General features: G+C 26.4%; 1 protein-coding gene across 7 annotated transcripts in view; it reads left to right on the top strand.

Annotated features, from left to right (window-relative positions):
• LOC107453320 (patronin) overlaps positions 1-16,191 on the top strand; it is an 87,047-nt gene that overhangs the window by 49,513 nt on the left and 21,343 nt on the right. For all 7 annotated transcript variants that reach the window (XM_043042681.3, XM_043042683.3, XM_043042682.3 and 4 more), the window contains 5 exons: positions 5,386-5,481; positions 7,983-8,198; positions 9,549-9,634; positions 12,373-12,526; positions 13,749-13,866. In XM_043042681.3, the coding sequence (XP_042898615.1) occupies positions 5,386-5,481; positions 7,983-8,198; positions 9,549-9,634; positions 12,373-12,526; positions 13,749-13,866 (670 nt within the window). The remainder of the gene's footprint in view (positions 1-5,385; positions 5,482-7,982; positions 8,199-9,548; positions 9,635-12,372; positions 12,527-13,748; positions 13,867-16,191) is intronic.

The raw sequence follows: 16,191 nt of genomic DNA, 5'->3' as shown, positions 1-16,191 counted from the left end.
TTTAGCAGTTTATTTTACTAGGGTTATTTTTAAGAAAATTTATTTTTAATTTTAAAAACGTATCATTATAGGTTCACGTCACTATGTAAACTATTACTATCCATGATTTTTGATATAGTGATAGAATAAAAGAAAAAAAGAATGCTGATAGAAGGAATGAAAATCGGTCGAATTGGTGAATCAGTTAAATTTAAAAAAATAAAAAAAAGAGAGAGAGAGAGAAAGAAAGATAAACGCATAATTTTTGCTCAATATTTTTTTTATTATTATTATTTTTCTTTCCCTTTAAACATTTGTTTTTCTATATAGTTTTTCAATGTATCTGCCTGTACCTGTATAAAAAGTACCACGTACCTTATAATTTTACTTATTTTTTGCTTTAATTGACGATAAATAACGTGTTTCAAAACTTTAAACTAGTACTTATATTATGTGCGTATCATGTTGTCGAGCAGCTTAAATTTAAGCAGTATGTTATATTTAATATTCTAAAAATGATTGCTTCAATTACGAGATCCATTAATTCAGTATTTATTTTTTATTTAAATTTTTATTCTGCTCCTCCCACAGGAGATTTTTCTTCAAATAAAACCAGATTCTACAATGCTCGTGTACCATAATAAATTTTATTTCCCGTTTTTTTTTTTTTTTTTTTTTTTGAAATCAAAAGCATCTGAGCACCTAGAAATTCATATTTAATTTATAACAAGCTGATTTAATCTTACCTTGCTGACTTGCGACACCTCATTAATTGATTTCAAAGCATGATTTTAAGAAATTAAAAAAAAATCATTTAAAAACAGCAACAACAAAAAAGGCATTCCTAAGGGTCAGTCTCAGCACGGATTCGCAGCTTGACTTTTCATTGATTTATTCAAACCATTAAATAGTGGGTGTAAGAAGAAAAAAAAAGGGGGGGGGGGAAGAAGACGAAAACCGACTTAGAAATACTGTGATTAAAGGAAATTGAACTATGTGGACGCAATATTTGATCCCATAACTAAGTTTTAAATTTTCGTGAATAACTCTTATTAACCCTTTGATGCAGATGGAACACCATAACACCAATGTCCCTTTATATATATAATTTTAACTATGAAAAAAAACCTGTCATTGTCGGAATTATATTTGTACTTAAATATTAAATCCAAATAAAGTAGTTTTAAAAAAATTTTCATTTATATTTAAAAATTTATCAATAATTAACTTTGTCAATTAATGAAATTTCAACCATGAATTTAACTGTTTGTCTTGAATTTAAATAACTGCAAATTTAAAAAATTATTTTTTAGAAGATTTTACTTTTAATACAATAAAAGACACTTTTGTTTCCTGCTGTGTTTCATTACCATAAATAATTAATATGCGCAATGCAATCTTTTTCACTTTTACCCATATTAATACAGAATTTGTTTAAAATACCCATTAAGTTTTAAATTTTCGTGAATAACTCTTATTAACCCTTTGATGCAGATGGAACACCATAACACCAATGTCCCTTTATATATATAATTTTAACTATGAAAAAAAACCTGTCATTGTCGGAATTATATTTGTACTTAAATATTAAATCCGAATAAAGTAGTTTTAAAAAAATTTTCATTTATATTTAAAAATTTATCAATAATTAACTTTGTCAATTAATGAAATTTCAACCATGAATTTAACTGTTTGTCTTGAATTTAAATAACTGCAAATTTAAAAAATTATTTTTTAGAAGATTTTACTTTTAATACAATAAAAGACACTTTTGTTTCCTGCTGTGTTTCATTACCATAAATAATTAATATGCGCAATGCAATCTTTTTCACTTTTACCCATATTAATACAGAATTTGTTTAAAATACCCATTAAGTTTTAAATTTTCGTGAATAACTCTTATTAACCCTTTGATGCAGATGGAACACCATAACACCAATGTCCCTTTATATATATAATTTTAACTATGAAAAAAAACCTGTCATTGTCGGAATTATATTTGTACTTAAATATTAAATCCGAATAAAGTAGTTTTAAAAAAATTTTCATTTATATTTAAAAATTTATCAATAATTAACTTTGTCAATTAATGAAATTTCAACCATGAATTTAACTGTTTGTCTTGAATTTAAATAACTGCAAATTTAAAAAATTATTTTTTAGAAGATTTTACTTTTAATACAATAAAAGACACTTTTGTTTCCTGCTGTGTTTCATTACCATAAATAATTAATATGCGCAATGCAATCTTTTTCACTTTTACCCATATTAATACAGAATTTGTTTAAAATACCCATTAAGTTTTAAATTTTCGTGAATAACTCTTATTAACCCTTTGATGCAGATGGAACACCATAACACCAATGTCCCTTTATATATATAATTTTAACTATGAAAAAAAACCTGTCATTGTCGGAATTATATTTGTACTTAAATATTGAATCCAAATAAAGTAGTTTTAAAAAAATTTTCATTTATATTTAAAAATTTATCAATAATTAACTTTGTCAATTAATGAAATTTCAACCATGAATTTAACTGTTTGTCTTGAATTTAAATAACTGAAAATCTAAAAAATTATTTTTTAGAAGATTTTACTTTTAATACAATAAAAGACACTTTTGTTTCCTGCTGTGTTTCATTACCATAAATAATTAATATGCGCAATGCAATCTTTTTCACTTTTACCCATATTAATACAGAATTTGTTTAAAATACCCATTAAGTTTTAAATTTTCGTGAATAACTCTTATTAACCCTTTGATGCAGATGGAACACCATAACACCAATGTCCCTTTATATATATAATTTTAACTATGAAAAAAAACCTGTCATTGTCGGAATTATATTTGTACTTAAATATTGAATCCAAATAAAGTAGTTTTAAAAAAATTTTCATTTATATTTAAAAATTTATCAATAATTAACTTTGTCAATTAATGAAATTTCAACCATGAATTTAACTGTTTGTCTTGAATTTAAATAACTGCAAATCTAAAAAATTATTTTTTAGAAGATTTTACTTTTAATACAATAAAAGACACTTTTGTTTCCTGCTGTGTTTCATTACCATAAATAATTAATATGCGCAATGCAATCTTTTTCACTTTTACCCATATTAATACAGAATTTGTTTAAAATACCATTAAATGAATTTTTTTTATTAATAAACGTTATTAGTTTTTGTAAAATTTTTTTCAATTTGTTGGAAATGTAATTATGCTAATTTTTGTGTTTCGAATCCTTACTGTATAAAATTTGCAATCTATATCAAATCAGTTTTAATTTTATCCTGCAATGGCACATACCCTCAACATTTTTCAATGGAAATTAAATTTTAATTCAGCATAATTTACATTTTCTGGTATATTTCTTTATCGCATACTTTCATTTTGAAATATACCTTGTCCACCACCCTTACATCTCAATTTATTTATGTTTTTCTTTAAATTATTAAGAAAGTTAATGTCAATAAGGACTCCTGATTTCTTGTACCAATATATAAATTCTTAAAATTAAAATAACGAAACAAGAAATAGTTTATACTTTATGTTTACTTTCACTGTGCTGTTGCGATAAGTTCTTTATAATTAAATTTATTTATTTGATTTATTTTTAAATTTAACTGTCAAAAGTATAATTTCTACAACTTTAACAATGCTCAGCAGATAGTATAACATCATCATGAGGTTTTTTTTTTTCTTACTAACCATTCACATTTTTCAGTGTAATAAACCAATTAAACCAGATTATCATACACAGAATAGTAGACACTTGCAATTATTTTTCAAAATGCAATGGTAACTTGGATTTGAAGATTTCTGGTCAAAACAATCTGTTTGATAACAAAACACTAACGTTGAACAGGAAAATCGTATTTTATTGAAATTTTATTGTTGTGTAAGTGTAAATAACCACTCTGGAAACTTTACGGGTAGGGTGGTTGCATAAGCTTAAAAGAATGAGAGGAAAAATAAAAGTTAACTTAAAAAATTTCATGAATCTGTGAGATATTTTACATCTGCCTCTGGTTGGTATTCTGACTCAAACATTTAAATTATCTGTTGAAAAAGTTTTTTTGAACGTAAAAAAATACATCTTTGAAATTTCAAACCTGTACTATTGAAAGTAAACAGTGGAGTACAGAGAGTGGGGAAACCAGCCAATGATGACATCCAATTGACCACTAAGCTCACTAAAACTTTAGATTTATTACTGTAATTTTTATTATGAAATTAAAAACATTTGATCAAATATTTCACTCGAGCAATTGTGGCATCTATTTGACCACTGTGGACACATCATTGAATTAAAAAATGTTCACAAATAAATATTTAGCTGAAGCAAAATATTTTATGAAAAGTAAAGTATGATTTTTATAGCAAATTTAATAATGTAATTTTAGGTAATAAAAAATATTCTTTACATGTAAGAAAAATTTAATACTTTCTAAGCAATAAAATTTTCTCAGAATAATTCCAGTATGCACATACATAAAAGTGAGTTAAAAGTTATGGTTTTAGTTATTTATAGGTGGCTTTTTTTTTAACCTACCTCTTTTTAGTGATTATACTACTCTTTTTAGGGTCAACTAATCAAATAATTTGCCTTCAGATGGCAGACGAAGCAACTTGAAAATTTTCTAACCATTTATACAACAAAAGTGTTATTGTTATGTATCAAAAATTCTTTAATAAATCTTTGTCTTAATTTCCCTATTTTGAAAAAAAAATTATCACAAATTAATTCATATAAAAATGACTTTTTTTGTTGCTAGTCTTCAATAAGTTCCTTACATTACTCTATGAATCAATAAAAAGTTACTGGTTCTTTTAAATCAGTAAGCCAGAAAACATAACAAGGTCCATAAACAAGAGAACTAGTCTTCTTAAAATGCTCAGTGTATTTTAAATGGATAAGATTTAAAGTAAACTTCATTAGAAATTTTAAAACAAAAACAATAACTATAAAGTATAACAAACATCTAGCAAAGATCTTTTTACTGGAGAACAATCGCAAAAGAAAAGAGCAGAATGGAGGAAGGTTCTCTAGACAAAAATATTTAAGTGAATTTTTTTTTTTTTTTTTTTTTTTTTTTGCAAATTACTATTTTATTTGATTACAATATTTTAATTTTTAACAGGTATGTATCAATTTTAATTGCTGAAAAATATTGGAGAAGGAAAGTCTCATAAAACTTTTAAAGAAAATCATATTTAATTTGTGGCACCTCCTTCTGATCAATCTGGATTATTTTCTTATGATCTGTAGTTAAGTGGTTTCAGACCAGTGGACCACTTATTATTTTGAATGCTAGTTAATAAAAAGATCGTGCTTATTTTATTATAATGTATTTTTTATTTGTTTCTTTTTGTGAATAATACTGAATTATCTGCTTATTTTTAGGCCAAACAAAGGGCTTCTGTGTTGTGGCTCCTTTCCAAGGCTTATATGCCCAAGATTCCCCCAGAGTTATATGAGCCTTGCTACAGGGATCACGAGGTAATTTTTTACTTTTTGACATTTTGACTATTTTAAAACTAATATTACGTAAGATAAATTTTTATCTTTGTTGTATACAAAGTACATATTATAACTACATACATACAAAGTACATATTACTACATATAAGTATATATTAATTATCTGTTAGAAACATTAGAGTTCATAAAATGAATTGAGACAATATTAAAACATTTCTAAATTTATTTCATTTTAAAAAATATACTTTTCCCCAATTCTGCAGTTTTGGGAAATGCTGTGGTTAAGTTCCATAGCTGATATTCTGTAAAATAGATTTTTTTAGATAATAGGTCTTTAAGCTACAAACAAAAATCTAAACTTATGTTATTCAATAAAAAAAATACTTAACAACCTAAAATCAATGCCAATTCTTATACAATAACATTTTGTTATTAGTTAAATGATATATAATTAACTAAAGAATATAATAAAATAGAAATAACTAAAGAATATAATAGTAGTGATAAAATAAATGTCACTAATTTAAATATTAAAAAAAAAAAGTTAGCATAAGATAAATTAAACTCTCTTTCTTTTTCAGGCACTAAGACACTTTTCTCTCTTTCTTTTTTTTCCTCCATTTGTTAGGAAGAACTAGCAGCTGAGATAGTCAGATAAAAACAACATTGAAAACATTATTTGTTTTTTTATTTACATTGTTTTGCTTAATTCACGCTAAGTACAAAGTATACCCTATCTTCATTTGGATTTAAGGACTGAACTTCAAATTGAAAGGAAAAATGAATACTGTGTAATTTCTAAAAAAAGAAATATTATTGAACAATAAATGGACTTGAGTAGATTTTTAATGAACACATTTATAATTTAAACCGAAACAAAACCTGTCTCCATGTGTTACTTTTAAACATTATAAATATAGATAGTTTATTTACTGAAGTTGTCTTTTCTTTAATTCTTTTGTCTTTTCAACAACTTTCATTAAACTTAAAACAATATAAATTTTTAGCTATCCTAAATGCAACAAGAAGAAATAAAAATATATATGTATATGTACATGAGATTTTTAGAACAGATCCCAAATTTAAATCAAATTGTTCATTTTGAGCATTAAAAAGTGTCCGAAAATTAGAAATTTCCTAAAAATTAACATCGAAGCATGTGACTTTGTACTGTATAATTTATTAATTCTGTTCCAGAACATGCTACATTCTTTCTTTTCTAAGGCAAATTGAAAACTGTTGATCAGTTTTGTCACACAAAATGTTAGAAAGTAGTTTATGATTTCAGATGTTGGCATCTCATAGATGTGAAAATATAATTATGTAAATTATTTTGCATCGTACGCTCTGTAGTTGTTTACCTTCCATAATGGTGAATTCTGGTATTGCATTCCATGCTCCATTAAAATGTTCATATATAAAATATATGAGGTTTTTGATCTAAGTTCACTAGTTTCTGGTTTCTGTCCTTTACTTTTTAAAAAGACAATGGTATCAATTGTCTGCTGTACCCATGCTACTGAAAATGAAGACTGAAACTAGTGATGTGCAAGGTTATAGTGAATTGAAGGATGGGTCCTGTACACATGTGTAATAACATAAATGAAACCTTTCTCACTCTAGTCTCAGTTTGCTAACTTTTAAATCTTATTATTTTTAATCATAATTAAACCATAGAAAGAAATCTACTAATTTGATATTTATATATTTCTCTAAATTTTTATACACTACAAAATATTCCTTAAACTTCAAAATTTCTGATTAATTTCCTTTGTCTTTAACTTCCTTGATACCTTCAAATATATTTTCAAAAATGTGTTTTGATTTTAACAGTTTTTAAGTATTAAAAGGCTATAATTCAGTTATAAACATTATGTTTTACATGTTTGTTTTTTTTTTGTATGTCTTGAAATATTATGAAAATTATTGATGTTTTATTACTAAAATGTACAGATGAATTTTTTTCTGTCATAATACAATGTCAGCTTGTGCAAATTTAAGAAATGTAATTATATTTATTGCCCTATATTTTATTATTTTCCACTTATAAATTTTGATATATAATTATTTAATCACGTGTCTGCTATCAAACATTAAAACCTAGGATATTATTTTTATTTTATTTATTTGTCGAATAATGTAGCTAAGTTTTGTAATAAGTTTAAAAGAATTTTATTATTAGAAGTTAATTGTTCAAAAAATGAAAGTGTTTAAACCGTATTTCGTGTATAATTTATTTTTTTTTATTTTTTTTTTTTTTACTCACATAAATTTATAATTTCTGATTTATCACTGCTTTTAGTTCAGCATTCAGTTTCCATATGATGTTTTATGACTAGTAAAAAAAAATTTTTAACCGGTAATTATGTGAATGAAATTAAAATTTATGCAAATATAATATAAAGATAAAAATCAATTGTCTTTTTATTTACCAGGATATTTTTTCTATTATTGTTATTGATTTAAATCCTTGGCATAAACCTCATTAATTAAATCGAATTTTAAAATGTTTTATTTTAGGGCAATGATCGTCTCAAACCACAGATAGTACATGCTTTGGCTAATGCTGAGTTGTATTGCCTGGCATTGGCCAATATCTATGCAGATCCAAATTATCATAATTTAAATCACCATGGAATAATACAAGTGCTTACACGAAAAGGAATTGAAATTAATGAGCCAATGGATGCCAATTTAACTGAAACTGTATTAGTTCAAACAGCTCCAATTAGAATGGTTTGTATTCTCTTAATTTTAATTCATTAAAAAATTAATTTATATTTATTGCTACCCAAGTTTTTTTTATCAAATTTATTTTGTTTATAAATGTTATGTAAATCTAATTATACAAGACCCCATAAATTTTGTATAGTTAATTTCCAATATTCCCTAGTTGAAACTAATTTTATAGAATATAGATGTTTCCATGTTACAATTATTCTAGGTATAATTATTTTTTTAAAAAGAAAACATTGCTTTTGTGTATGTTGTGTATTATTGCATCAAAAATTTTAATTTTTATTTATAAATCTTATTTTTTTCATAATGCAAGATTTGTAAATGCCCCAGGTAGGTGATAAAAGTAAAGTGAGATTACAAATACAAGACCAATCAAATATATGCTGTAATATCATCAAATATTTATAAACCCAAATCCCACCTGCCTAGACACAATCTTTGGGTACTTGCTTCCGCAGTACATATGCTAAAATTGGAACGATACAGAGACACAATCTTTGGCAATTCTGAAAGGAGGTTATTTATCCTTTTAATTTCATTTAATTTAAAGTCATTTTAATAATTATATGGTTATATACTGACTACTAATGTAACAGTATCAAAGTATGACTAATGAAAATATATATAAGTAATAAATGAATTGTATGTTAAAATATTTTTCAAAACTTTACATTTCTACAGTGTTCTCACAAATATCAAAAAATTGTCTGGTTTGCATATTATCTCTACTTGTTTTAGGCTTATTTAAAATTTTTAAAAATTCATAAAGTGTGCCATAATTTTGAAAGAAGAAATGAATATAGGTGCAATGTCAGATTTGTATTGTTATTCACTTTTAATGTTATAATAAATAATAGAATGGGTGTATTTTAACAACAATGACGCAATTTTGTTTACCTTAAGGTATGCCCAGTACAGTTTCACATTGATGGTGTACAATTGTTCTTTTTTTTTTTTAAGCATGCTTACCTATTTTTCCTCACTAGTAATTTGACTACAAACACAAGCAATTTCTTCGACTTGCATTAAAAAATAATAAAACTCTTAAGCTATCCATATTTTCTGACCTTCTGTGTCTTCCTTGCTAGGATAAATGGGCTCAATCTTTTGAAAATCTTTAATTTACAGAAATTTATTCTGATATAAACTAGTTTGGGCATAATTCTTTTTTCTATATATTTTAGAATAGTATTCTGCATTCAAAATTGTAGGTTACCACACTAATGTAGCATAGTAGGTAAAATTTCATGGTAAAAAGATTTACTTTTTTAATTGAAAAAAATTTACGTATCAGATTATTCTTCTCTTAATTGTTTACTTTTGTTAATAATTTAAATTTATTTCCAGAATGCACATATGGCTGTGATTGATGGCATAATGGCATTATTTATTAAAGAAGTTCTTATTCCGGAAAAAGTGATGGAAGTTGTTAGGTAAAAATATTTTTACACACTGTATCAATGTTACTTCATTTTTTTTTTTTTTTAAGAGAGTTTAAAACTTTTTTTTTTATCTAAAATGTATATTAAAAATTAAGATTATATCTATGTGCATATATTAATTCATAGGTGAAAATGTCTCTTTTCATAATTTCAAAAACAAATACTTTATTCTTCATTCAATTTCCTGTTAAAGTTAAGAGTTTATTTTTAGATTAAATGTGTAGCATTTCTTGCAAATAATTATCATGAAAGATAATCTCTACAGTTTTTCAGACAGAATTTTCAAAACATCAGAAGGGTTTATTGTCATTTTCAATTCCCATTACAGTTTAATGCATTAAAATATCAGAAAGGCTTGGACCATTTCTGATTCCCTTAACAGGTTAGTACATGCCTTAAAATGAAAATTAAAAACTTTTAATGAAAATCAATTTCAACAACAAAAAATAAATCAGCTATCTCTCAGATATTCCAAAATTGTCTGCTTCTTATGATTTTTTTCTTGATCTCTTACTGTTTTTCCATTAATGCTTGTGTTAGCTAGATATTTTAAAGATTCTTATACCAGTAACTACTGGGTACCATTCATAGTATTTCATTTTTCCCAAAATAATCCTTTCTATAAAAAGGGGAGCACAATGATTCATGGATTCTCTGTTAATAATATGAAGATGTTCCTATTTAAACCTCCCTGTTGCCTGCATTAATTCTAGCATGTCCACAATTACAATATATATTTTTTGTATACACACACATGTCTATAAACTTGTTAAATGAGTTCTATATACATGCAGCTTGTTAAATATGTTGAGATGATCTCGGGGTTAAATCATTACAAAACGCCTTTAACGAAATATATTTAATAACAAAGCACAGATGATATTCACGATGCAGTGGCATGGAGGAAACTGATTACAATTAAGGATTTTACATTACTGCTTAGAGCGCCATCTATTAAGTTTTAGAAATTATTATTAATATTAAGAAATATTATTAACACAGCTTATGTTGTGCAGTACATAAAACTTTTTATATTTCTTAGTTTTTTATGTCTTCTTTCTCTATTTTCTTTTTATCCTTTTTGTCTTTATTGTGCTATATATATACACATACAGTGAAACCTCCTGTTATGGACACTCCTGCAAAACGGACGCCTCTCAATACGGACATATTTTTAATTCCCCGGGAATCTTCTATGAATAAATCATTACGTACATTCTCCGCAAAGCGTACACTCCCGTAACCAGACGCGGACAGTCATTTTGGTCCTGAAACGTTGTTTTTTATCTCTACAAACCGGACACTACTTTTTCTAAATAAATTGCAAGCTTAAAAAAATGCAACTTTTCACCTTTTTTAAAGCATGTAAATAAAACTTTTTGCCTTATCCATAACTAAAAATATTGTTAAGCTATTTCACCACCGAAAAATCAATCTTTCTCCTGTCACCTTGCCTTATCTTTGTAAAGAAAGGAGAGAAAATGGTACTGCACTCCTGAAATAATTCTGACATCGGCATCTTTTGATCTTTTCATCTGGACCACACAGGTTATGAGACCCCTCAAGTTGAAATGACTTCTCTCAATGCTTCTTCCCCATTGAAAATTTCTTTAATTTTCTTATCAATTTGAAGATTGTATTTAACACAACTGGGGTAAAAAAAAAAGAGAACAGAAGTATAATCTTTGAGGTGTTTATGTAAATGAAACATTTATTCAGACACTTGATAGCTGATCAATTGTGAATAATCATCTCCATAGGTCCTCATGACTTACAGGTATGCATTACTTTTTTTTCTGTGAATCATGGGAGGTTTATTTTCCAAGAAGGTATTAACCATGTTCCCTATCAAATGATAAGTAGGTGTAAGGGGATGTGAACCTAATAATTGAAACGGACTGAGGACAGTACGCTCCTATTTGGTATCATATGTCTAACTTGAGTATCTATGCTAATAGGAAAATTATATTTATTTATCTGTAGCTACATCCAGAATTATGTATTTATATCAAACTTCTTTATATATTCTTTTTTATCTTTCTTATTGTTTAAATAAATATTCTTGTAGATATTTACGGTATCCTTGTAGATATTATTTAATTATTTCTACATCTTTGAGAATATTCTAAAAACAATTTACGGTGTTAAATTTCGTTATTAGGGTACCCTTCCCGTAAACGGACAACTCTCATAAACGGACAAATTTTTTGGTCCCATGAATGTCCGCTTAACAGAGGTTTTACTGTATTTATATATATATAGTATTTCTATGTTTCTACTTAAACTTATTTTAGTTTTCCTTTACCATTCATGGTAAACAATAACACTACACAATTTATTTATAAATATGATTGTAGTTTTAAATAAAGGAAAATTAAAGTATGTAATGTGGTTTTTGATGAAGCGATTAATGATTCTCTCTTGCGAATTTCTGCCTCACCAACTGATGATGCTCTAATCAATCATAAAAACTATGAATATGTATCACTTGTATGGTGGGCAATGGATTTTCACAAAAGGCTTATTAGAAAGCCTAACACTTATCACACCCTTACATCTGTTTCTTTTGTTGTTCGCATTTATTAAGTTTGATTGCTATTAAATTTCGTCCTTTTTACTCAGTGCATCATTCTACACTGAATCACTTTGTAATAAATGCTTTTTGCATTTAGAGAAGTCTCACCTTGTAACCTGGCTTAATCTAATAAAGGTTTCATTTCATTGTGTAGCCGCTTCTCTGTTGTTAATCCTGAAAGTGAGCTACCTTATGATAGTGAAGAAGCTGCATTACTGTGGATCAACAAATGCTGTCTAAAAATGAGACACAAAATAGAAGAAGATCTAATTACTAGCCATAGTCCTGATAGTCCAGACTCTAGTCAAGTAAGCATGAATAAAATTAAACTTTTTAGACAAATCTTGTATTTCATAATGCTCTTATTCACGAGCTATATAATAATGCTCTTATATACTAAATTTATAGAATGTATTGAAATGTATAATTGTTTTAACCTTATACAATAACCCCTAATTCCATAAATTAAGATCATCCATGATCAAATTAATTTTATTCTTTTTTTAATTTATGAAAGTAGAACAAAAAGTTATCATTTATTTGAAAAACACACATTTTTTATTACAATTTCAAATTCTCCCAAAAAATGGTAATCGGAATGTAAATTATGTGTTTTTGCAGTTTGGTTCAGATGGTGCTGTAATTGACAAAAATAAAAATGGATCAGATGCAAAATGCTGAAAATAAAAATATCTCAAAAAATATGTGTCAGATTGAAAAAATTAAAATTATCAAAAATAATAAGTGGCATAATGTCAAAAGAGATAAGTAGTGATGAAAGAGATAAATCAAGATGTAGTGTAATGTCAGAGGTAAGTAGTGTACAATAGCCTCAAATCATATAGTGTTCCTCAAGGAACAAGAGAAGAAGAAAAAACAATATATATGAATGAATAACACAATGAAGGTCATTTTAAATTATTATGTTCCAGCTTATTATCAATAAGTATCTTTAATTGTAGTGATACATTAAGCTAACTTATTAAATTGTGATGAATTCATAAAAAATACTAATGATCATTTATTTTTGTCCTAGAAAATGAATTATTTTGGAATTCTTAGATGGTGGTTTTTTTTTAAGATGAAATAAAGTACATGTTTCACACCTGAATGCTAATAATATAAAACTATAATCAGTATATTTTTAATTCATAGCAAAACTTTAAATTTTTTTAACATAATTAGTTTTTGGGCAATAGTAAATTTTCAATGTTTCTTGCTCTAATTATTGAAAAGTATAAAAGTTAGAAATATGACAAAATATTTATTCCAATTTAAACTTATTTTTTAAATATTTTATCAAAATCTTTAAAATAGTCTTCAAAAGTAGGCATATTAAACACTAACCAAGTTGTTTAAAATTGAAATGAATTGTCTTTGGCAGTTTGAGTGTATTTAGAAATTACTTTTACAGAAAGTGTTAGATTTATATATTAATACTACTAATTAATGCTTTACAATGATTATATATTCATGTTTAAACTTTGTGTTTGTTGTATAATTTATTGTTTTTGTTTGTTTTCATTGCAGTTGCATAGGGGTAATACTTCATTCATCGCTTTAGCTCAGGACTTGGGAGATTTGAGTGATGGATGCTGTTTATCTGCTGTTCTTAGTTTGTATTGTCCTAGGTTTTTTAAATGGCAAGGTCAGTTTTTCTTTATTTCTCAAACATATTTTAAATTGAGAGAAAAATATTTAAATAGCCTATTTGGCAATATTATGCATTTTCGAAATATTCACGACCGTATGGTTTATTTATTTAAATAAATTAGCAGTCTAACTCTATAATGTGTAAATTAAGATAATACATTAAATAACAAAATCTTTTTTATTGCATCAAAAAGCAATATAATGTTGCATACATTGTTGTATGCTGTTTTATACATTGTTTTGTTTAAAGCAGTATCGATTATTGCAATTATCTGAATCAGTGGTTCAACACATTTCCATTGCTCATGTTCATATGATAATTTCTCATAGGAGTGGTTAGTAAATAAGCTATGAACATATGTAATGTTTATATTTTTAAACTGTGTAATCCAATTCCTTTTTTTTCCCCTTGTCATAGATCCATAATTTACTTATCTTTTTATATAAATGTATGTAATAACAATTTTACTAATAGTCATATTTAATAAGCCAAATGAGCTAGTAGAATTTTGAAATTCAATAATCAAACTGATGGTTCGCTGAACGCTTTTTGTTTTAAGTGATTATTTTCATTGGTTAATAAGACAAGAAAAGGATAGATTGATAATAGGACTTATTAAAGTAAATTTATAACGTTTAATTTTCAATTCGAAATCAGTGTAATTATTTAAATTTAATGTTAATCAGGTTAGAGAAACACAAATTTAAGTTAATTCTCTTGATTTCTTAATACTAGTAAAATTGTTAGGAAACCTTAACAGTGTACAAGAGGACTAAACAATAGATCCTAAGTATTTATAGTAAGCACTTCTTATTTTTATTGGTTCCTTCTGCATTCCTGGCGCAGCATGTCCTCTTTTGGACTTTGTGCCACTAAACCCTACATTCAATCCAATCCTTCTGCATTCCAACTCCATCTCCATTACAGGAGTGATGAAAAATCATTAGTCGTTAAAGTCAATATGAAAAAGAAACTAACATTGTTATTTGGCACATGAGAATAATGGTTTGTCTAGAAAACAGATATAAACAGGGTATCTGCGCACCTGAAAAGTCATGGAAAGTCATGAATTTAGTATTGAACAAAATTTGTCATGATTGTAACTATTTTTTTAAAAAAAAGTCATGGAAAGTCATGAATTTAGGTCGCCAAAAAATCTAATTATCAAACTGGAATTTACCCCTCCCCCAATTTCTTGGTGTTCCGAATATCTGAATTTTTAACAAACTCCCCACTCATAGTCATATTTTATTAAAATATAAAAATTTTTTATCATGTTCTTTCAAAAAATGGAAGGAAAAAAAAACGTCATTTCTAGAGCAAATTATCTTTTAAACTTCTGTGATTTCAGAATTTTTATTATTTATTTTTTTATTTTATCAATTTGAAATTCTAGCTGAAGCAAGCCAGTGATTGGTGAATTATTTTTATTCCGAAATGAGAACAGAAAAATCAGAAGTATTTCTTTCCTTTCCCTTGAACAAGAAAAGTATCTTTAGAATATAATTCTGCAGAAAAAAGAGGAAGAAAAATGTCTTTTGAGCTATTTTATTGCTTCAAATCTTTATTTTCTCTGTTTTTTAAATTAAAAATCTATAAATATGAAGATGCAGAGTATAACAGTTTTGGTTACACTAGGGGTGCACAACCTGTGGCCCGCGGGCCAAATGCGGCCCGCCAACCCTCAATGTGCGGCCCGCTACCGCAATCTGAACAAAATGAAAAAAAATAATTAAATTTTTTTTTAAATAAAAAAAAATTCGGAAATTTGAAATTTACGCATTTAAGTTTTTGACGCACCCAATTTCATTCAATGTAGTTTTCGATCGCTTTTTTTCGATGGTTACCTCTACTGATTTAGGCATAGTTTTGAAAATACCATTATTTTGAACACATCATTATTACGATATACGAATTTCTAATTTTAGTTATTACTTTTGACTCTCTTCGGGTGCTCCGATTTTATCGTAAATTCAATGACTTTCCGGTAGTTATTGCTGCCCATTTTCACGTACTTTCTGAAATCGCGATTACTAAAAAGTTATGAAACGATTTATTTGTGCAAACTTCATGAAAAATCTAATCTTTTTCGGCAGTTGTTGCTACTCATTTCCGCATGGTTTTTGATATTTTGGCACGATATTATTACGAATCGCGATTAAATAATCGCTCATTTAGATAACCATTTTTTGACGTGGTTTATTTGTGCCAATTTTATTGCAAATCAAATTATTTTTCAATCGTTATTTTGGCAATTATTGTTACACATCTCTACAAGGTTTTGAAAGTCCGATATTTTTTATACGCTATTTTGATACT

Source organism: Parasteatoda tepidariorum, chromosome 2 (assembly GCF_982258835.1).
Source record: "Parasteatoda tepidariorum strain Cologne lab strain chromosome 2, Ptep-v5.0, whole genome shotgun sequence".
NCBI classification, from domain to species: Eukaryota; Metazoa; Arthropoda; class Arachnida; order Araneae; family Theridiidae; genus Parasteatoda; species Parasteatoda tepidariorum.
Note: the sequence above shows the minus strand (reverse complement) of the source record. Positions and strands in the feature narration are given on the sequence as shown.